Consider the following 24791-nt stretch of genomic DNA (forward strand, 5'->3'; position numbering starts at 1 on the left):
CTGCTACTGAATCCTGCTGCCTGTGAGCTTCTAAAACTGCTCAATTACATGGGACATTGCCAAACAATATAAGACAAACTGTTCTCATTATAGTGCAATGTATATATATATTACCAACTGTACGTTTTCAGATATGTGAAAGCATATTTACATGTGTCCACTATATGAAATTCAAGCTCCAGACCCAGAACATACCTTAAGAAAACTCATATTCAAGCTAGTAATTCTGTTCTTTGCACAGATGTAACAGACAATTGCCAAGTTCCAAGATACAGTATGCAACAGGACACAGACAGGAAAAGTTAAGCTGCTTAGTAAATATGTTCTTCATGAGCATTTGAAAAAACCACAACAAAACAATTTTAATACAAATTTGCCCGATTAATCTCAGTCTCAAAGGAAACCAGCATTTTGCACTTGCAACTTATCTCTTCTAATGAGAGAATTTCATCTCCAATTACTCTGTATTCTTGAAGATGATGAAATTCATGCATGTTAGCAAGGTTTTGCAATATACGTATATAGATACATATATATATATATATATAAAAATCAAGATTAAGACACCATCTTATGCACATGATGAAGAAAACAGGAACATACAGGATCTCACTGTAGGTATTCCTCAACAAAAAAAAACCAACAACGTGCCTTATATATTAACCAAGTCAAAGGAGGAAAATACTGAGATCTTTTATGACCTAAGTCTTCTAACCACACCTAATGCTGTCTACCTGGTAAGCCATTTTCACTTCACACTATTCAATAAACATATGCTTATCTTGATAAAAGCAGTAAAGCAAAAGCCTTGTGCCCCTCTCTTTTTTTAACATGCTTGTCCAGTGACAAGCAGTTTGAGTTCTGCCAAAAAGTACTGAGTTAAAAATGGTAGAACTGCACTGCATATGACAAGCTTTTATTGGCAAGAAAACTACAACCTACTGACTGCAAAATTAATACTTCTTGCTACAAGCACCTGAAGGGGTGAGGAGGGGGGCTAACAAAAGAAGAAAAAAGGTCATGCTTTGGCAAAAATCCCCCGTGACCAAAATAATTTCCTTTAAATCTTTTAGAAGTTCAAATGGATTTTACACATTTAGCTACCACTCTCTCAGCCTCAGGTTTTCAATTGTTCAAATTTCTTGGGTAAAAAATCTCAGCTGACACACTTGAGGTCTGGTGCATGCCTCCAAATTACCAAAAGCAGAAAAGACTGGGGGCACACAGTGTAATGTACAATAAATTTTAAAAACAAACATTAATAAAAATGAGAAAGATACTTCAGTTTGAACTGATAAAAAACCCCACCATAATATACAACATTTTTAACAGAAGACTAGTAAAGTGCCTTCTTTCACTACTTTATCACTTATCTGGTGCTTCTGTGGCATTTAGAAACAACAAACATTCAGAGAGAAAAGTTACAGTCCTGTCAAGGTACTGTAAAGAGTTAAAAGATCTTGCTTAGGCCAACACTTAAAAAGTAACATAAGCATAGATGACCATTTTATAGCTGGTGAACTAAGACTCTGATACCCCTTTTCTCTTAGAAGATTTTAAACAGGTAAGATAGATTTACTTTGATTGTCATGGCTAAAGTTATACAATACAAAGCATATGTGCTTATAAAACAAACCACAAGAGCAAGTATTAGCTTAAAAAAGAGACACCTGCTGACAGAACAGAGGTTTTGCGTAAACACGAATGACAATTGTAAGCTTCAGCTTCAAAGGGCATGATTCTTCTTTGGTCCAAATGTCGAAAATGCAGCACTGAAACAACTATAGTCCATTATCAACCACCTGACTTTTACGCTGTCTTACCGTGCTTTCAGTCTCTGAATCAACTAAAGGTTGTTCACTTAAGTCTTCCATATCTTCTTCCTCTGATTCTTTTCCAAGGGCTAAATCCTCCTCTGAGTCATCAGCACTTGAATTTGCTGCATCTTCTCCATCTGAGAGATCTTTTACATCTGCATTCTCTTCTGCATCATCTGCTGAAAGCTCTGCAGCCTCCTCCATTTCTTCTAACACTGCATTCTCTACATTATCCTTGGTAATTGCTTCTACTAAACAAAAGAAGTTTCAAACACTGAAGAAAGACTCAATCTCAGAACAATGTCTTTTAAACTGACATTACCATGTACGTATTCAGAAATATTCATGAACATTATTATTGAAAACTTGCAGGGGATTGCATTTTTCTTATATTTCCATTATTTCAAATAAAACTTCAACAATATTTGTCGTTTGTTTTTCCTGTATATCAGGTATAGATAACTTTGATTTTGTTCCACCACATTACAATCAAAAGACAGATCAGGTTTGCCTGGCTCCTTGAACAGGCTTAATTATCAAACAGATCAGTGAGAAAGCAGTAAGATACTGATAAGCTCTGTCAGGTTACAACTGCTTTCAAGTCAAGCAGCCAACTGGACAGCATACTGCACAAGTATGAATCAGTGCACTTTTGATAGTGATAAACATCTAATATTTTGAAGACTAATTTTCTACTCTTGTGAATACTAAATTTGGCTAAAGTGTCTAGATTGGCAAGTGTCACAAGTGCGTCTTCCTCTTTGAAAGCAACACAATACACACAAATGTACACAACTGAAAAATATATTTTTTTAATTACAGTTAAGTTTTGACTCCACTTACTAGCAGTAACTTGCTAAAAGGTGTAACGGAGCTTAAGATACATCTGGTGCTGACAGGAGACTTTATTTTGTGTGCAAGCTTTTGCCTCCCATGTTCATAGGGAGCAGAATATTATTCACAAGCCCTCCCACTAAGAATCAGGAGGAGAATGTATGTTTTCTTTTATTTTAAGGAGAATCTACACCTTCCCCCATCCCACATCTGCCATCTCTAGATTAATTCAATACCCTCTGTCTCTTTATTTCCCCAGCCACAAATTACATGGAGAATTATACAAATTAAGAACATTGCACCTCCTAATGCAATATATAGAGTGCACATTACAATGCAAAAGTGTCCTATCAAAACAAACTCCTTTCTGCATTTATGCAACAGGTCTACTGAATATGCACCTGCATAAAATGCACAAACCCTAGTACTTTTCTTCAAGACTTCCCCATTTTGAATGCATGAAGCCTCTTCACAGGTGTGGAAGCTAGAATACATTCCTGTTTTTTGGGGGTTTGTTTTGCTGTCCTCCAGATTGATGCACTGATGTCGGTATTTCGGAGGCCAGCATATTAATCTTTGTCAGTGTGACTAAAATGAGTACCTGGGTTACTGGTTCTCATCTAATTTCCTGACAGCTAAGAACTTCTTGACATTGGTTCACATCTAAGTTCTCCCTCTTTCCTACAAGTGTACATTTAAACCTACAGTAAACCCACTGCACAGTTCTTACCAGGTGTTTCAGCTTCGTATCTTGACTTAGATGGGCAAAGGCAGTCTGAAATCAGAACCAGTATCTGTGTACATGAAAAAAAGGCATTTATTAGTAAACCATCCCAGAAGCCCTTGCACTTATAAGTATTCTCCTAATCCTCCTTTTTAGACAGGCATACAATAAAACTTCGAAAATTATACTATCTTGCTCAGAGGTAAGAGTTGTCCTAAGGTGCTAAATAAAAACAGTGAAAAGAAGTGTGTTCTCAGTGTGCAGCAACCAATCAACCAACTTTCTTTCTAGTCCAAATTTTCTGCCTCCTACTTCCCTTAATTTATTCAATACTGAAATGGCTTGCATCTTAAGAGAGGCCCAGAATACAGTTATGAAACTGTCAAGATTTTCTATTTTTGGGAATGTTATTCAATTCCTACCCCTGACTCCCTAATACATGATGTGTAGTTCCACCTTTTGTGCTTAATTTTGTGTTTTACAGTGGGTTTTTTTGTTATTATTTAAAGTAGGCTAATGTAGAACATGTACAATCAAAATGCAGGGAAGATACTTGTCTCATTGTCATGTGCTAAGAGCAATGCAAAGGAAAGGAGAGTCAGATGATACTAGGTTAAAGAAGCATTTGTAGATCAGTGAGAAGCCTTTTAGAAAAAGCTGAGAGATAAACTGTACCTTTTTTTTTTAGCATTTTCCATTATTTTTTTTTAGTGCAACAAGAAGGAAAGGCTTTTTTAAATCATCATATTCACTTGCTCCTAGTTACACTAACTTCATTTGCACTTCATTTGGTGACGAAAAACTATCACCTAGAAAAATGTAGCTGTTTAAATTACATAATGAAAGACATTTGCTCATATATACCAATTCTGGACATATATACAAAAATGTGGGTTTGGCTAAATACACACACACACTACTTTGAAAACACTTCCCTGTATTACATAGAAAACTATTCAAGCAGTTTTGATTTATTTCACTAGCACTAATATTTGGGCTGAAAGCCAGAGATCCAAGTGACAGAAACAACCTTTACACTTCCTGCAATTCAGCAGCTAGTTAAACCAGTTATCAGTATAACTGTTTTAAATTTTCTTGTGCAATTTGCTTGTGCATCAAGCAATGAGTCTAAGAACTTCCATTCCCATCTATTTCTCCTTTTCCAGCTCAGTTTCTTATTTAATATTGGTATTGGAGAGGTCAAAGAGCCACATCATCCAAATATTCTGAGAGAAAACAATCCCAGCTCCACAGGTAAAGCAACTTTGAACAGTTTCCACTGATGAAACAATATAGGGCTCAGGATATGGTCCTTCCCATTCACATATATAGCTAACACCTTTTTTTTTTAATAAACTCCCTGATGTTTTGGAAGTTGGTATATGAACACAACAGTCCTGGTTAGGAACGAGAGAGATCAGATTTTTCAATTACTAATAAGAACTCAAACCAAAAGATCACAGGGGAGAAAGAAGTGAAGTCAGATTTTCTTAAAACCAAGCTGTAATGACAAAGCTATGCCCTGGAATAGAGTCAATCAATTAAATCCTCAAATCTTCAAAGCCTTTAAAAAATATTTTCATCCTTTTATTTTGAGTAACAGTTGCATTGCTAACTCCCACAAATACAATCCCACTCCAGCTAATAAATATTCCTCCTCAAAGGCTGTGTTTTTACTTTGTTGTAGTCTTTACACAATTCTGACCACACATTCAATCCTTGACTACAAAAGTATTAGATACAACAGGCCACTATAAAGATGATTTGTTTAGTGGATGGACTAAACAAATCTAAACTGAAAAATTAATTTCATAAGAAGGTTAATTTATTTCAGTGAACGAGTCAACCTTTACCAGAAGTAACAACACTAGAGAGTTGATCTCTGCAGTACTGAATACTTAAGAATTTTAACAAAAGTGAACAGACTACTTCAGTTGGACAACAAAAATCAAACTGCCTCACCAATTCAGGGCTGACTGAGGTAAAGCATGTTAATAAGGACATTGTCCAAATGTCCCTTAAACACTGACAGGTTTGGGGCATTGACCACCTCTCTATGAAGCCTGTTGCAGTATTTGATCACCCTCTCGGTAAAGAAATGCTTCCTTACGTCCAGTCTAAACCTCTCCTGGCACAGCTTTTTGAACCATGCCCATGCATCCTATCACTGGATACCAGAGGGAAGAGATACATTATTAAAATAAGATACTTCAGTGTATCTTACCATTGAAGTTTATTCTTTTTTTTACAAGTTAATGCAAAGTGCAAGTTCCGTGCAACTGAGGAAAAGAAAGCTTTCTTACCAAACCCAGGACCAGGCCAATCAATAAGGTAGCTGAGATGAAGACTGCATAAGAAATCCAAACATGAACTCCAAGAGTGCCAGTGAGGTAGCTATGAATTTGCTGGAAGTGAGAAGATACTTAATAAAACTTCACACCTAACTTCCCTTGTAATTTAGACTGCCATCACATTACATAAATTGATAACTAATTAAGACCTGTCATTTAACAGTATTTATATTCAAATCTTCCCTCTCAAGTTATCCTTAAATGTCATACAATAATTTTTATACCATTAAATCTAACTATTGTTTTTCTTTACCAAGCTGTTCACACTAAAATGCTTTTTAAGCAAAGGATGCACAGTTCCTTCTTCCTAAGATACTGAGCGTTAGAGATGCCATATATAATCTAAGTGCAGATAAATGTGTGAGGAAGCCTCAGAGCATAAAGGAAAGTACCACAACAGTCTTCATCCTTACATTCTGTAAAAAAGTAGCAACAGAGACATACTGTTAGGCCAGATGAACCCACAGCATGAATCTGTACATTTTTGTTCATGTGGCCTCTGTCATAGGAACAAGACCATGCAGAAAGCATCCCTGGTAAGGACAGTCACAGCACCAACAGAAGTCTGTGAAACTGATTATTTCAAAAAAGGTAACTTAGGAACTAAACCTTTCAGAATTAAAAAAACAACAAAGTGAGGTTAAAAACAATTGTCCTTTTATACCCACTTCAAAATTGCAATGTCAACTGAAAAACATGTAACTTCATGCAGGGCTGTATCCTTATAATTGCAGCTGGGAAACAGAGTGGTACACACATAATAGTTGCACAAGATCAAAATACATACTTAAATTTTGGAATTAATTCAGTAACTAAATTGAGCCATTTAGTGCTTATTCAAGCTCTTTAGTTCTTAAAAACAGCTATCCATTTTAAGCAGAAACTGAATAGGTGACTTCACTTATAAATTTAAAGAGAATAATCCAAAGACAAAATTAAGATTTCTTTGAAACTGAGGTCTGTTATTCAAACCTACAAATTCAATTGATGGAGACAAGCATCACATCAAGTCAGATAGTCTGGTAGGAAGTAAATCAGAACATTAGATCTCTTTGAAGAGTATATCCATTAGAAAACAAATCACAATCAGTATTTACAGAAGTTTAAATACTGAAATTCCAGGGTAGTGTGGTTTGTTGTTGGTTGGTTTTTTTTATTTGGTTTGTTCTTTTTTGTCAGAACGGCTTTCAACATTTATTAAAGCATATTCAAGCAAAGCAAGAAAAGTGAGGGAATAGACAACTGAAATATTCATAGAAGTGGAAAGCAATTTACACTGTTTCTTCCTAGAGCATTTCATCTTTATGGAAGGAAATCAGACACGGACAACGTCATTACACAGCAACCATAAAAAAGAAGTACCAAAAGGCTATATAAATCTTAATACTAACTAATACTAAGAATCAAAGCTTGCAGAGGAAACCTAATAATTGAAAGTTTTCTTTGATTCTGAGCTAGCTAGATGCTTACTGGAAGCAACACAAACTCAGTTCACACTCTCTACTACAGTTATTTTTTGTAGCAAGTTACAATATTAAAACATTTTGCTACAATCAAGTACAGTGTCTCAATCTTGGCTACACTGGAAGATTTTAGGAAAAAGTGTATGTTTCCTGAGAAAAATTGAAAGGTCGGAAAATGTTCAGCATTTGCATTGTACAGGAAAAGCTTTGATAGCTAACAAATGAAAAGTGTCTTGAAATATTTTTAAGTTCTAAGTAAACTTCATTGTACCCTAAGCATTTTGCCTTTACTTCTCATAATTCCTCTATTGTCCAAATTTTTGGTGTTCCTATGCAAACAGCACTGGCAGCTTGAAACCCAGATGCAGAAATTCTTCCTACAAATAAAACGATCACCATTTCTTCTCCTGTACAATACACTAGATGCCAATGAACTGCAGAAGAGCATGATCTACAAATCTGAAAATGAACTTGGATATGATCTTCAGAAACTGTATTAAGTGAGAGAATCTGGTAGATACTAAATGAATTCCCCATGTTTACAACCTTTTTTGCAGCAGTTCTCAAAAAACTACTTTATCATGTTATCACACACTGATAGAAGAACATTTTAACTATATTTAAGTAATAATTCTCAGTATTGATACTAATCTTTACAAACTGCCATTTTTGGTATATTTCATTAATACTACAAAATTTACAGTGCAGATACTATACACCAAAAGGACAGTAAATATAAGGAAAATTTAACTCTCAGAAAAGAATAAAACCATCCAGTTAGGTTTGGACTTTTAAACAGATTATTATTCTAATCATAAAAGGCGGTATGGAAAACCCTACCACATAGTTACTTACCCTAATCCATCCAGAGAGGTGAAATAGCCCTGCCATACCATGCATCCTAGAAAACAAAGGAAGGAACAGGTTCTAAAACAGCTGAGATACACAGCAAACTGCCCAGAAAAACAATTCTATCTACAGACTTTCAATGCCATTCAGCCCCTAGTAATTGTCAGAAGGGGGCTACTGACATTTTATCTGCCTTATGTTTATGTAATCCAATTGACTGTAAAGCACTGAAACAGGAACTTGAAAGATGACATTTGAGCATAATCAAGTGTCTACATTTAGGCAGTTGTTTTATCACCCAATGACCACTCCCCACCCAAGAAGGGAAATTAGGGAAAAAGATAACCCATGGCTATTAATCCCAATACTAATATAAAGTACAAAGTTATACTCAGCCCACATAGTGGTGGCAGGTTGCGAGTTCCCCACAGTAGATGCCAGATGTCAAACACTGCGAGCACCACTGCTCTAGTGAGAGTGCAACCATCACAGCACATACAAGAGCAGGCCTTGGGGGCAGAATGACGGACAAGACCCTCCAGGGCAGCCATTGAGGAAGAGCCCCATCCCCAGAGAACTTCCCATTTATAGCGAGAGTGATGTTTGTGGTATGGAATACCTGTGTTGGCCAGCTTGGGTCAGCTGCCCTGGCTTTCACTTCTCCTAGCCCAAGCACCAGGCTAGCTCAAAACTGCTTGAAAACCTTGATCACTTCGGAAACCTCCACAACATGGCCAGCCGTGCACCAAAACAAAGTGTTTTACCAACTTTGTTCTCACAGAATCTGGTGCTGCAGTCCTCTCAAGAATTGCAGCCTCCCTCAACAGAAAATTGATTCTGTAATTTTATCCCAGTGAAACCAGGACATGAAGAAATAATTTCTGTTCCATAGCTCCTCTCCCCATTGCTAAATATCATATAGCTCTTCATCATTCTCAGGTGAAAAATAAGGACATCCACTGGATCTTTGACATGAACCTACCTATAACAGCTTTAACCAGAATGAAATGCAGGCCATCCATATCTTATGTTCATCCTTCATATCATGCAAGCATTCTACACTAACTCAAAGTAAATTCAATGCTCTGAAAACAAATTCTGATATACTGTATAAGCACTACACTGTTTCCTATTCCAAAGGACACAAGATTTCCTTGTAAACAAATAAACAAGAAATACTTGAAGCTGAGGGCTGCCTGCCCCAAGTAGCCAGAAATCATGATGTTAAAATCCACATAAACATTCATTTGATACTCAGCAGATACTGAAACTGACACCTAATGCTCAGCAACTGTACTTTATATATTTTCAAAGATGATATAAATAAGTCTCAGCAAGCATGCACATAAGTGCAGAAAATAAACTGCTTTTAAAGGTGAGAAACTGGAAAGCTGGCTATCACTACAGATTGCTTCTGCAAAGCCTACATGTCTAGGGAATAAAGGCCTTTTGTTGCTAAGCACCTTTAATGATAATGAGCTATAAAACATATTTCTTGCTAATAAAAGCAAAGTATTACATTATAGAAGATGGAGACTTCCATCCTGCTACAGGCTCCACAGCTTCCCATTTTCTCTCTAAAACATAATCTTCAAGATCTTCCAACGTCCGTGAGCCTCGGTATCTGCGAAATACTCCATCGTTTGCACTAAAAAACAGAAATACACATTAACACAGCATCTATGGTGAAAAAAAAACCAAACAACCAGAAACCCTGTAGACATTACAGAATTTACTTGTTCAGAAAGTTGAACACCTAAGCATTTTCAATATGTTTTGGAACAGCATGAGCTTTTGCCATGTATTAAAGCTGCTTTTTTTCTTAAATATTCACAAATGCTACAGAAAATACAAAGCACGCAAAGTTAATGGCCAAACCATTTTGTAGATACAACTCAGAATTAGGAACGTGCATATATATATCTATGCATGTCTGTATATATTTGCACAACTCACAATACCATGACCTAATAAAGGGTTCAATATTTAAAGGTTGACTTCTTTTTATTGGAGATACAGCAAATGTCTTTCCTGATTTGTTTTTAGCAGTACTGATAACAGGGGAACTTAATTAAGATACTTAAACTAAATAAAAGCCTCAAATGAGGAATATTTCAATACAATCAAAGTTCTAAACAATAACCTGAATTGAAATAAAGTCAGTATTGCTTCATTTTTACCTGCATTTCAGAGTTACAGTTAAAAACAAGTGACAAGGAGTCAACAGATTTAAGAATTTCAGTAGTAAGAGAAGCACCACAACAGTGGAAAATTCTGTACTGTTTTATACATGGCCTACGCAGTCAATTGTTCAAATGAAAAATTTTAGTGACAGTTCTGTAAGGTCAGGTATGTCTGCTCACATATGGTCAGCTTTCTAGAAACCAGTACTACAAGATTGGACCAATTTTTAAAAATGCAACTAAATGTTGTTTGCAAACTGAAAAAGTATCACTTATCTAGATACAAAACTGTTTTTAGGAGAACCTTCCACTATAAGCTAAAAATACATACCTAATGTTCATTAATTGCATTGAGTTCCTGAGAAAAGTTTTACAGATTGACAAAAAAATAAAATAAGCCAGTTGCTCATCACATTTTCCATGTTACTGGTCAACAAGACTTGGAGGGGGTGGAAATATAAACTGAAACAGACAACTGTTTCTAGTATGACACACTTACTGGTAAATTGTAGGAAGAGTTGTGACAAAGAAACGACCACTCAAGCCTAGAAAGGGAAGAAAAATACCCACACAAAACAGTTAATTAAAACTGAAAATTCTCAGCATTCTGACTTACCTATAAATGCCTACAGATCTCGACTTGTAGAGTAGAAAGCAGCAAATTGCATAGCTTTTACCACTGTTTTTTAAATACAGGTTTACAGTTTGTCTTCAGAAATGCTAAAAACAGCCGTAGATACTAAATTCTGTTGACAAATTGAGGAAAAATGCTTACCTTGCAGAATGTGTACTTCAAAGTAATTTTTCTACATGTATTTCACTAATCAGTATTTGCACACAGCTGAAGTTTTTGACCAAATTAGCAGTGTGCACCTGCAACCAAAAGAAGAACCACACAAATGCACCTACAGTCCTGCAGGATGCTGTGTTCTTATGCCTCTGTGTAGTCTCCTCCAGATGACCTTTGCTTCTTGTGGAAAGTTGGGCCAACTAATGATAGTAATGACAACAATGGCCTACAAATTCTGGCCCCTGATAATATAGTGGCCCCTGATAAAAATTCATCCTCCAGCAGATTTTGAATTATTTAGAGCCACACATTTCAGATCTCAGATACAAGTCATTAAATAAATTCTATCTGGATTTGCGTGTTTTCTTCTTCCAAGTAATCCATGTACACTGCACAATGAGTCTGTTCTTATATCATGTAGGAAGGCTCAATTTCTCTCATAAACAAGACTGTAGCAAGGTAATATTTCTTATATCATGTAGGAAGGATACTCATAAACAGTCTCTCATAAACAAGACTGTAGCAAGGTAATATTTTGGCTGTTTCGAGGTTCTTATCCTTCATTCCCACACATCATTCCTCTCTAGATATGTCAACAGATTGGTAATAAATCTTGAAATATCTCAGCACTCTGTTCCATGAAAGTCAGGGCTACTTGACACTACCACCTCCTGACAAATAGAAAATATGCAACTGAGGAAGAACTTGCCTTAGTGCTTTGTATTATTATTTACAATTCAACACATCCAACCTACCGACTGCAGAAATTAAAAACATGCTACTATTGCAATCTATTTTGGAAAAAAATACAACAGACTTCAAAGGTTATCAATTCCTAGATAGGCAACCTAACTCCATTAGTAAGAACTACATTCCACAGCTAGCAATTACCATCCATACAAAGTACCAATGGAAAGAGTATAAATGGGATATTTAATTTCTCCTTTTATAAAAGCTCTCTGATAATCTTTTGTGGAACTAAGTCTTTATTCAGCTTTCAGTAAATAGCTTTTTGCATCAGGAAGCTAGCCATGGAAAAGTATTTGAGCTAGAGAGTTTCTGCCTGTGGAGACAGTGATGTGCTAGACTGCATTAAGCCAGGTATGTTTAGAAGTTTCAGGAGTAATGTTTTTCCTAGAGTGAATTCTTTATGGAACAGGTAAAAAAAGGGTTCTTGGGCTTTTTGCTGTTTGCTTTTTTAAGATATTTAAATAAAGCTGAGTGCAAGCATCGTTAAAGTTCAAAAGGGAAGCAACCTTAATTCCAAGTTCTCAGTTTTCTGTATTTATTGCTACAAAAGGCAGGGTGCTGGAAAATATAAAACAGCTAAAAGTTGTGCCAGCACAGGGAGATATAAAGTAAATGAAAACACAAGTGTAACAGTTGAATTACTCAAGCAGAAAGCACCACTGCACAAGAAAAACTAGGTGGAGAGCCATTGTGAAGGACCAGGTATTTCCTTACACGAACATGAAATGTCCTTTGAGTCAGCCGACAAAACTGACTTAAAATGGTGTCTCCATACGGCAGGAAACCCCCTCTGTGTGTTTGGGGGGGGGAGCAGCTGCTGCCGGGGAGGAGCCGTGGCCGGAAGCAGGGGCAGGACTAGGTCCCGTCTGATTGGCTGAAAAGCCCGGAAATGCAAAACTGGCGCCGAAGAACCCCATGAGAGAGGCAGCGCGACACGCCCCTCTCTCTCTCTCGCTCTCTCCTCGTGTGTGCGAGGCGGTCGTCTACCCCCGCAGCCTGCCGCCGCCATTGTTCCTGCCGTGTGCTGCCGCCCGTCCCCGCTGCTGGGAGCTGCCTGCCAGCCCGCTCAGCTGCCCTGCTGCCTGCCGTTCCTGCTGGGAGCGGCCCGCTGCAGAGCCTGCCCGCTCGCTGCTGCCGCTTGCCTGCCCGCCGCCACTGCTGCCAAAAGTCCCAGCGCCGCTGAAACCGCCGCGTTTCCAGCGTCTGCACACCTCCGGTCCCGGAGCCGCGCACCGACTGCCGCCGCTTTGTGGTGGGGGGGGGCGACCTGCGCTTGGAGTGCCTGCAGCCTCTTTGCTACCCAGCTCATCCTACCTGCGCTGCCATGGTGAGACAATTCCGGCTACCCCAGCTTATAGGGGAAAATATAATCCAGCCATTCGGGCATACCCCTCCCCTCTGCTTCCCTCACGTGAATAAGATGTGTAACTAAGGTGTACCCATATATGTTTAATGTGTTGTAATCACTCCTTTTGAACCTCCTGCCCCAAATTGCTTTGTTTTCCCCACAATAAACCTTGCTGTTGTTAGAAATTTAGTAAGCACTGAGCGAGTTATTCACTCAAAAAAGTCGGGACATAAGTTCCTGTATCCTCTGTGTGAGGCGATACCCACGTGTGGATCTCTCAGCAAATCCTGATAAGTTAATACACTCCAATAAGGAGATATAATAGGTCACGGATCGTGACAGCCATAAAGAACATGATAAGCTGAAGAGCAGAGAAAGCCATGGGAACACTGAAAGATTCTCTGAAGTTCTTACAAATGCTAGTCAGGCACACAGAAAACAAAAAAGCTACCTTAAATCTCTCTTACCAGTAGTCTACCCTAGAGCAAGTAGCTATGGTCTCAGAATAAATTATGAAATACATACCGTATAAAATATAAAATCTGTTGCCAAAATGCATTTAAGAATTTCCAAAACTTTAGCTGGAGGTTTGTTGCTTGTCTAAGGCACCTCCTTAGATCAGTAAATCATTATTTGAGCTAGCTACAAAAAGCTAGGAACAGATAGTAAGTTGTTTTGTTGTGTTTCATACAAATTTCAACTGTTTTGGTTTGCAAATCTGACATCACCCATTATAAAATCAACAGATAATCAAGAATAGGAAAAAACGCCAGTATTTGTACATACACACGCACCAAAACACACAGAGAATGTAGGTGCCATCTAAAAAAAAAATAAAGCTCCTTTCAAGCAAGTGCTCCAAGATTACAGAAGACTCTAGAAGTCTTGTTTTAAATCACAAGTAAAAGTTATGATTGGAAACTTAAGAAAGACTCCACAAATATACACAGCTTTCAGATCCAGAAGTGCCTCTATTACTTCCTCTTGAAATACAGAGTGCTTCAATAGAAAAGATGAGGAAAGAATAAGCATTTGTAAGACAAGTACATCAAGTGACTGAAATATGCCGTAAATCCATTAAGGCTCTGGTGGATTTATTTGGGCATCTGCTGTAATTAAGCATCATGAATGGCTACTTTCTCCTAGAGGTTTTGGAAGTGCAACTTTATGTAACTCTGCACTCATCTAGTTTTTTTTCCCCAATTTAACGCATCATGACTACTTTCATTTGATGAAGGGGTTACATAACCAAAGCTAAGTAAGTTACCATTGTGCAAGCAAAAGCAGAAGCTAGAGCACTTAAGCACACCAACTGAAAGGAAGGCTGAAGCATAAGCCTGTAGTAAAAATACCTCAACAACCTTAAAAAGCTTCCAGAGGAGCTCCATATTCATTATATTTAGAAGTGGCTATACTTTTCATACTTTGTGCTGAACTGGATATTGAATGTGTATTATTGTAGGCATACTACAGGATACTATGTAGGTCGGAACCATGCTTTTGATACAAATTCATCATTTTGGGTCAGTCCTTTGACTCATAGAAGTCAAACACCCTGAGAGGTCAAGACTCTCTGCAACATTATAAATTCAAATATTTAAGGAACTTCTGGTTAAAAGTCACATCTAAGGTCCATTTAGACCAAAAGAAAGTATCAAGTACCTAACCCAATACTACCATTTCAGTTCTTTACCAAGAAGAATAATGAAATATTTCAAGTATTTTATTCTTACAGCCTCACTTCTGAAAGTACATTTTTAAGTTATGGTCACATCCAAATGCCACAATCAAGACTGAAATTTGAAAACAGCATGAGAATCCCTGTCTAATTGGGAGAAAATAACAAGATAGGATTATAATGGATCCCCATTTTCCACCTTAACTCCAGAGTAACCACTACTTTTCTGATGTGCAGAAGCTCACTTGAAGTTTATATCTAGGGGAAAAAAAAAACCCCTCAAACTCAGCTATTTAATAAACTGTTAATAATTAGCATATGCACTAAAGAAGAGTCCAACATCAACAGCGTTTTGGCATCAGTGTTTTTGTATACTTCTAAACTCGTAACAAAACCTAGCCCACAGAAGGTCTAGAACAGCTGGCATTCTCTTGTGAACTTAAATTGCTCTGAGACCAGAGTTTTAAGTAATTTCCCTGCTGTTAACTTGATAAAGCTAACTTGTTTGGCATATTTTCAAATAATAAAATTGACATATTTTCCATACATTTTATAAGGCAAAAAACCCCCACCCTTAGTAAAGCTCAGCTTTTTTATTTTAGGAACATCTCCTAACTCCATCAGTCTTTGGATTTTGCTGATAAAATCTTTTACCCCCTCAAAGCCAAAACAAGCATGAAGCATAACCAAGAGAGGCAGAGGTTTAAACAATATCGGTACCGCCTACACAAACACACATTCAAAAATTTGAAAGGAGTCACTAAAGGATTAAACAAGATCATATTCCTGCTTCTGTCAGTAGTTAGGAAATACTTTCTGTAAACACATTTGTTTATGTGCATCATCAACAGAAAACAACAGTAACATCTGTTCTTTAAAGGGTTACTACAGTTAAAGAAGACAATAAACCAGCACCATCATGGAAACGGTTAAGAACTTATTAAGGCAGGCTCCCACTGTGGTAATGCTACAACACCCTGAAACTCTCAGAATCTGGAGCCTACAGAACTGGAGTCTTCTGCAGTTTGTAGGTGAGAGGAATGAGACAGGCAACAGCTTTCAGTGAAGTAGATTAAAATAGAAAATAAGCCCCTTTTAATACAGGATTAAGCAAGATCACTCCCCCAATTCTTTAATCCTTCCAATTCAGTTTGTAAACTTAGGCTCACAGATACCAACTATGTGCAAAAATAAAACATGGATAATATTATTTTGATTTAGAAACCTCTTTTCTGACTTGGCTGGTATCCCAGGTGCTCCAGTAAAACAACAGACACTCCCAGACACAAAGTGGTACTTATAACTATTAATTCTGTTTATTAAAACAGTCTATTTCATACTATACCTGGCTCTTGAGTGACATCCACCTTTCCCACAGTGATATTTAAATGTTCGCTTTCCTTTGCAAAACTCTCCCATGTCAGTTCAATCTGTTGACAAGCTGGACACCAAGGAGCATAGCTAAAGTGGGAAGACAGGTTAAACATTTTAATATTCTTACACTTACAGACATTCCAATTGTACAGAGAAAATACAAACACATTAATCACACAAAAAGAAAACCTACAGATTTTCTTAATACTGACAATCAAGTTATTTTATATAAATCCTTAAGTTCCTCCTCATGTTATTGAGAGAAAACTAAATCTTCAGATTTGAGAAATTCATATCCCAGCCCCTCGCCACTTGTTGTTTATTCTATTTACATATAAAATAAATTCATTTCCATGGCAGCTATCTGAATTCCTGAAGCCAAGCTGTCCAAAGAAGAAGCATCCTTCCATGTAAAAATGTTTATTGATTTCTCACACCTCAAGCACTTTCAAAAATTATGTTTGCCTTTAGCCTACTACTCAATACATCAAAGCATGCCCTTTTGATAACACTTTTTAGAGATATAAAAAGAGCACACACCAAATTCTTACTGCTCACCCTGGCTTTCTCAAGCTTTGTTTTTCCCTCAGAATTTCAGCAAAAGAAGAACGCATGTTTCAAGAGTTGAGTTTTCTGTCCTACCAACTGGAATAATCAAACCAAGTTTGCAGTTTTTGATAATAATGTGGAGACAGAACAGCCAATATTAAAGGTCAGTATCAGATAATGCTGAAATACTGATAAAAGCCCATTTTCCATCTCGATGTAATTTTACTTTAATTGACTGACAAAGTCTGTGACAAACTTGTGCAGCTTGCAAGTCATACATACAATTAAGGTAAGACCAAACAGCTAGGTACAGCATGTAACTAGGCCGTGGCAACTGCCCATACACAGACTTAACCCTTTCACAAATTTAAAGAGGCCTTTATATGGTTTAACATAATTTACTGGGGAGATGGAAATGTATATATACAGATTTCTGATATTTTAAAATTAAATGGAGCAAAAATGATTCTAGGGACACAGCACTTCTCAAAGTACTCCATACGTGCTACCATGCTCCTCATCCACTGTTAACAATAAAAACAAATTTCTTCATAGGCCAAGGCTGGTACCCTTAACAGCCCACATAACCTCTACACTCCAACTGGGAACCTCTACAAGGAACTCCCTTACTCTTTCAGTTTGTCTACTAGTACAGCTATCTGACTTGAAGAGTGGCACTTCCTATTCTCTGGCTCTCTTCAGATCAGGAATGCTTGCTTTTTAACAGCAGAGGACAGAGATCTCCCCAGCCATCCACAGATGTAAATAAGACCAAACCTGAAACAGGTCATTTCTCAAAGCAGAGGTAGAATCAAATTTACACCGAATGCTTTATATTATTTTAAAAAGGTAATCTTGTAATTTCGATGTTAAAAGGATAAAATTAAAAAATACATGTTGTATTTTACTATGTTAGGAAATTATTATTTTAAGTAGGAAAGCTATGGGGTCTTTTTAAATCAATACCACTTCATGCAAGAGTACCTGAAAACAGTATATAAATAATACTCCACCAAGAAACAGCCCTTCAGTATCTTTAAAAAATGTTAGAAACATGTCTTGTATGTAGCATTGTTTCCCATTGTGCTGTTGGTCTACAGAGGGCTTTTAATAATAGCTCGAAAGATACTATACTTGAGTATTATTTTATTACAGCTTGTCTGGTAAGAAACTGCAACACATCCAGCAGATATTGCTGATATTGCTCTAAAATTAAAGACAGAGGTTAGATTGTTTTCTTAACACAGCTTCTCCAGATATTCAAACTCATGCTGTGATATTTTCAAGATTAGTACACCTTTTAGACTGTTTTATGTACTATCTGATCTTGAAATAGAAGTCTGACCCATATCAACATTTATGTTTACATTTCACATTCACAAGAACTTCTAAATGAAATTAAGTGGAATATTCAATACATGTGGCTAACTTTCATACTATTATATTTTCTTTAATACGGAGATATATTAAAATCCACCTATATCACAGCTTGGCAGTGAAAAAAATTTAAAATGAACTTCAGAAAAAGCCTCAGTAACTAGCTTCTTATATTTATTGCCAATATCAGATGTGGGATGGTAACAGTCAGATATGATGCTACAAGATCCAGTCCTTCAAGCTGAACGTTGGCACTGCCAATCAGACTTACATTATTTGCTTAGCACTCCTTAAACTACACATTCAATTTCTGCCAGCGAGGAAACACCCTGTCCCTCTATATACAAGAAAGAACTTGCAATAGGCATCAGATTTTTGCAAGAGCTATTACAGTTGTTACTTCAACATCCTTGCTTTTCTGAAGCTTTAATGTCCACATTTGTTATGCAGCACTTGAAGCAGTAAGAGGAATTCAACAGTGCCACCTGGAAATAACAATAACATTCTCCTGCCAAAGCTTCATTTTACCTTCTTCCCAGTCTTAAAATACCTCCCCTTTATACTTTCTCTTTCAGTAAGATACAGAAATACTTCACACTTAGGCTACCTTTATCCAGAGTTTCAAAGAACTTTTTGCACCCTGAAGAACTAAAGCCTAAAGAGATGCTTTGTTTCATGCTTCTAATGAATCCTTCAGAACAGACTCGTATTTCTACAGGGGTCACGGTACAACTACCATTCTTACAGAAAAAAAACCAGTAAATTCTGTCAAAGCAGGAAAGCAGATCCATATGTGCGCTATGAAATCAGTCTTCATTACTTTTAATCAAGTCACAAGATCCAAGACCAGGTCACTTACAAAAACAGATGTAGCCAAATTTCTTCTGCCATACTCCACAGACAAACTAGGAAATAATTAGCACCTCATCAACACCACAAAGCTTAGGGCTGTTACTCCTCTGGCTTCTCCCTTTGCACAAGGGGGTACACTTAACTGCCTACTTGTTGCATGCCCTGTGTCCTACAAGTGTGCCAAGAAAGCAGTATTCAGGTAATTACAATTAAAAAAACATAAAATAATAATAATTATTAAAAAATCAAAGTTCACTGCAATTTACATCAAAACCTGGACAGCTTTTTAAGGAAATAATGTTTTCACTAGTCTGCTACACATTAAAAGCAATTTACTGATCTTCATCATTTAAAAATCAGATTAAAAAATCCATAAACCTATAAATTACACATTGCCAAGTTATTCACCACAAGCAGTTACTGCACATCTCTCAACAGACACCTCATTTGTTGCATTACCAGACTTCTTACAGAGCACAAAGTTTTACAACTGAAATACCTCATGCACTGTTTACCTTCCATAAATCAGGCAACTAATATCCTGTGAGGTCCACTGCAAGAATAATTAACTTAAGAGGATTAAAATCACTATGGTGCAGGTAGACAGGTGTTTTACAGTTTTCACTCCAATCTGTTATAATACCCAAAGCTTTTTTAAAGAGCATAAAGAAAGCAATCCAAAATCAAAATTTTAAACTCTTAAAAAAGCAAAGTCTGTGTCTATCTGTAATCTAAAGCATAAAAGATCAAGTTCTGCTTTCAAATACCAGCAATTTCACCGATGGTTGCAATACAAAAACAAAAAAACAGGTTGAGCAAACATGCTATTCAGTCATATCACTTAAAAGTTGATCAGTAAACACCAAATGACTTTACTTAGATTTACTGATACACAGTTTCCAACTCCAAGCCACTATTCCTCTCTCCTTATAATTGCTTGGCTTAGGAATTCACCAGTTGACCCATTTTCACGTGAACATAACTGACTCCTTTACTACCATTATCTGTAACTATCAGTGATGAACAGATATAACTTGGAATGCTACTCTACACTTTGTTATGACGGTGATCTTACTAAGCTGCAAGAATCTGTGAACAAAGGTAAAACAGTTTATGGTAACAGGCACAAGAGTATTTTCTGAAAAGAAAGCCACACAGGTGAGATTAAAAGTTTCCCTGCTTACTCTAGGCTTTCTCCATTCAAGATGCACAACTTTTATAAAGGTACTGCTTAAACTAAACCAAGCTATTTGCTGGATTTCAAATTGGGAGTACTATTAAAGATGCAAAAATTGAGACAGTACCCAAACAGAATGGTAAAAAAACAATCCGAATGAAATAATAACTACTTCTCTTAAGTAGTTTTGCCCTATTGCTACAATTTCATAAACATACCATGATTTTGTTCATAAATACAGACAGTTCTTGAGGACGGATAGGCAGCTTTGCAGTTTCAACAGAAGATAAGCTTCAGAAGGTAACTACATGGTTTTAGTTTACTTTTCAAGTGAGCAGGTGGCAGCCAAAGATGTAGAAGTTAGTCCCTGTAAATCTACCAAGACCTATAACTCAATAGTACATGCTCTGAAAGCTGATAAGAAGTTTCCTTTGGTGTGCCAAAACTCCTCCAAAACAGACAGTGGAGACCTAATCCAAAAGCAGTTGCTCCACAGTATGTAGAACAAATTTGGTTGGCTGGGTTTTTTTACAAATTGCCAAAGCCCTAACTACCTCAAAGAGCACACAAGGGAGGTTTCTTCCCTGGATTCTCCTGCCAAGCTTCACTCAAATGCCTTAATTCACAGATGGCCCTGCTGAAGTAACAATACACTAAAGCACTGTTCTGGGACAGTCGCTTCATGGTGTAAGCTCAACCTTAAGAATTCCCATTCTGCTTTATTTAATTCAGTAGCCTGGCATGCATATCTCTTCCAACAATACATGAATAAAGGGGAAAGTAACTTCATAGTATTGTGGTGTGATGCAAGCCCAAAAAAATGTATTCTCTAAGATAATATTAAGTGCTATTTTCAAGATGAGAAAAAAAGATATAAATGAGGAGGGGAAAAAAACTGAGAACCAAAGCAGGATATTATCACAACTATTCAGCAATCTAGTTTCAGAAACAAGAATAAAACTACCATCTGCAATTTAAAAAAAAATTAATAAACTCCAACAACTTTCCCCTCACAAGCTTTTTTTTTTTTAAATCTGGATTATTTTTTATTTTTTAATAGAAAGCAAATCACTGAAATACTATGTTAAATCTTCCAGAACTTCAGCAGATTAAATTCCATCATTCTACACATGGTTTTGTCCCCTTCTATAACAGTAAAGCATCTGCTGCCAAGGATATTTCAGTTTCTCAGTTTCTGTTCAGCCTAGGCATGGCACAGTAACTACCTGCATGTTCAGTTACTAAGTAACAGTCCATAGATAATTTGGTCACTTCCTCGGAATTCGCTCAGGAGGGCTGCAGAAGGTTCAGAACCAAACTAGAGTTCTGGTAACTTGATTTTCATTCTCCCCTGCTTCTCAGTTTTGTTGGGTTTTTGTGGGTTTTGGGTTTTTGTTGTGTTTTGTTGTTTTAGTTGGTTTTTTTTGTTTAGTTGGTTGGTTTTTGGGGGAGTTGTTTGTGGATTTCTTTTTAATAACAGGACAAAGAGAAGCTTGGAAACTATCAAGAGGAAGTAAGGGACTATACTCTTGTGTCAGAAAATTACCAATCTTATTGAACTGTCAATGTAAGTTACTTACAGTAGTTGTTAAATAATCTACAGAATTCTTCAGAAGTTTATTTACACAAAGTGTCTAACCATTTAAAAACATTAAATATGTAAATACCAAAACCAGACTTTTCAGCCAGATTTTTAGCACACTCCCTTGCAACTACAGACAAAAGTGCTAGTGTGTGGAGTGAGCCTCTGTGATAATCTTGCCTACTTGGTAGCAGGACAATGTTTAATGATAACTGAAAATAAGAAAGTGAAGTATGCTATAGGTATGATACGCTAGCCTTGAAAGCTTTACTATCACACCATTCTCCTAATTTTCACCTGGCTATAGAAAATCAAGAAATTATATTTTAGGTACACACAGCACAAAGTCTGTGCTGAAACAAATGGGAACCAAAACATTTCATACCCTGCATAGGAACTAAAAGATTTTCCCAATGGTCAAGTTACTAAAGTACTGCAGGTGCAATAGGAGCATATTAAATAAACTGATAACATAAACAAAACATGTTGTAATGCCTTTCAGAGATACCAAGTTATCCAGAACATTTTTACCAGTGAAGTACAGCGGTGTTTCCTGTGCCTGTAATCTTGCCAGCATGAAAAACTGAGTATTTACAAAAAGTCACCCAATTACACACACTTCAGCCAGGAGCAATGAAGGAATAAAAATCCTGTTTCCAGTACAAATTCCCCTAAAAGTAATTTCTGACTAACATTTCTCTTTGGGCACCCGAGAACAGAGGAAAAAAAAATAAAAATAATAAAAATAGTAGTACACAGAAATTCACCTACATTACTTTCACAAATAGAAAAACTGACATTAAGCATGAGGAGTAGTATCTGTTCCTACCAGGGCAGCAGGCTTCAGTAATCTAGAGCAGGTGAACCAAGTATTTTTTTAAAAAAGATGCTACAATACCATTTTAATTAAAAAATAAAAATTAATACTCGTTGGAAAATCGAAGTCTTACACATAAACAGGAGGTTATTTGAGCAAATGAGGTTTTGATGAGTGATATTGCAATCTTGCCAACAGACCTACCACACAATGTGGAAGGAATCAATGAACAGTCAATGTAGGACTCCTGTCCAGGTCACCAGCTCTAAACCAGATAAAAATCAGAAGTCAAAAACCATCCGCATGAAAACTGTTGCACAAATAATAAAAAAATCAATATTAGATCTCAAATTCCTGCTTAGACACAACTGGGAGTCTCAAACTCTTGCTAATTCAAGAACAGTAGCATTGAGTCAGCATCCTCAATCAAGACAAAGGCTCCTTCCTTGTCAGTTAGGAGAAAAGCAGAAAGCCCTAGAAACGTACCACAGAAAGCAAAGATCTTCCACACACTGTACATAACACAGAAGTCTCATTTATTCAGTGCCACAACACGTACTATACTCAGCTAGCAATAAAGCCAACTTGGCCACCATTGCTATTGTGACAGCTACCTGTCACTCTAAACTAGAGTGCAGTGTCTCAAATAAAGTTAAGACTCACAAAGGATTTTAAGGTTCAGTGGCCCAACCACTTCCGATTTCAGTCAGTTCCTCTCTCCTTTCTCTTCCTTAAGGGCATGCACCACTAATTATTCAAATAGTTTATCTTAGAAATAAAAACCTTTGAGCCACTATTAATAACCTGCTTCTTCCATAAGATTCACAAAGTTGTATATGAATCAGTAAGCTGCATACAAGATTCCAAACAGGACTAGTATGTCAGAAGTGGAAAATTTCATTTTAAAAATTAAATTTAGATTCTCTCACTCCAAGATCACATCTTCCCCCAACTTTTACAACAAAATAAATGAAAAGGGGAAAAATATGCACTCACAATCGGACCCAAATATTTAGACACAAGGGAGGGCTTCTCAATCAGCTATTCCAGGATTGTTCCCATCTATTCACTGATTAATACCAGCAGGATCCTGAGCAGGAAAACCCTAGGGAAATTGATAGTTACTGCCCCTAATAAGAGGCTGAAGATAAATTCAGTACTAAAACAAAACTTAAGCAGCTGGGTGTTCATGAGGGATCATGAGTTCAGATGTTGATGGGCAATCTACTTTGTTTCACAGGCTACACAGTCTGTTTCAAACCGTTTAAACTCATGCACTTCCACAGATAAACAGTACACATGCTACAATGAAAACCTATTTCATAGCTGAACACACTGATGCCATGTAAGCACAGAGACTCCTAAAACTAGTGGTCTGTTTTTTTAAAAAAAAATCTGCTTTCTTAAAAAACCCTTCAACTTCCCTTTTCCCCCTCTAAATACAAGCAGGTGAGCTAGCCTTCAAGGTCAAAATGCATGTGCATTTCAAGAACAGTGTGTATCACAAGTGAAGCCATGATGCCACTAGTTAGCTAGAAGCACTTAAAACCCTAGATGGCAATAAGCAAAGCTCTCTAGCTATTACCAGGATAAAGCAAGAGTAGAACTGAAAAGTTAATGAAATCTGATGCATCTCCCTGGAAGAACCAGAAGAGCAGAGTAGGACGGCTGGATGCAGGGGTGGACTGGGGTAGTACTTAACACGACTTCAGAAACATACCAAATACCACCTACTAAATCCAGCATTTCTAGCTTGCACAGAACCCAGTGAAAGCCCCAAACAGCCAAGCCCCGTGCGAGGATCAGTACCATTTCCCTGCAGGCAGTAGTCTTGAATAACACCGCTTACATGTCACCAGTGACCCCACGGCTTCCTGAGACTTGCCCAGGTTAACCTTGGGGCACTCAGGCGCTCAGCGCCCGCACGGGACGAGAACCTGAAGGAAAACCGCTTTTAGGAGACCACCTGAAACAAGCTGAGCCTGTGCCCGTATGCCGAGAGCAGACACCGCTGCTGGCAGCGGTGACCGTGAGGTGTCCCCGCGCGGTGCCTCCCCCGCACCGGCCCGGCCACCGCAGAGGCGGGGAAGGCGCCCGGCCCTTCTCCCCCCACCAGCGGGGCAGGCGTTACCGGCCATGCCAGCTCCCCAGGACAGGCTCCGAGGAGAGGCCGGTTGCCCCCAGCCAGGCCTCTCCCCTCACTCCCCGGCACGACGCCTGCGAGGCGGGCGGGAAAGCGGCCGTTACTCACCACTCCCACCTCCCCCGGCCCCGCA

At 37.6% G+C, this 24791-nt stretch overlaps 2 protein-coding genes across 2 annotated transcripts in view; one reads left to right on the forward strand and one right to left on the reverse strand.

The window, feature by feature from the left end:
• Positions 1–1781: 1781 nt before the first annotated feature.
• On the reverse strand, positions 1782–24327 carry TMX4 (thioredoxin-related transmembrane protein 4). Its single transcript, XM_010007157.1, has 8 exons — positions 24236–24327; positions 16133–16248; positions 10721–10766; positions 9558–9686; positions 8045–8090; positions 5679–5780; positions 3382–3445; positions 1782–2065 (listed from the first exon to the last, which is right to left on the reverse strand). Exons 1-8 carry the CDS (start codon positions 24325–24327, stop codon positions 1782–1784), a joined length of 879 nt encoding a protein of 292 aa, XP_010005459.1.
• Positions 24328–24507: 180 nt separating this feature from the next.
• PLCB1 (phospholipase C, beta 1 (phosphoinositide-specific)) overlaps positions 24508–24791 on the forward strand; it is a 457703-nt gene continuing 457419 nt past the window's right edge. Inside the window, exon 1 of the mRNA XM_010007158.1 lies at positions 24508–24684. Coding sequence (XP_010005460.1) covers positions 24508–24684 — 177 coding nt within the window. The remainder of the gene's footprint in view (positions 24685–24791) is intronic.

Source organism: Chaetura pelagica, unplaced genomic scaffold, assembly GCF_000747805.2.
Source record: "Chaetura pelagica isolate M959 unplaced genomic scaffold, ChaPel_1.0 scaffold111, whole genome shotgun sequence".
NCBI classification, from domain to species: Eukaryota; Metazoa; Chordata; class Aves; order Apodiformes; family Apodidae; genus Chaetura; species Chaetura pelagica.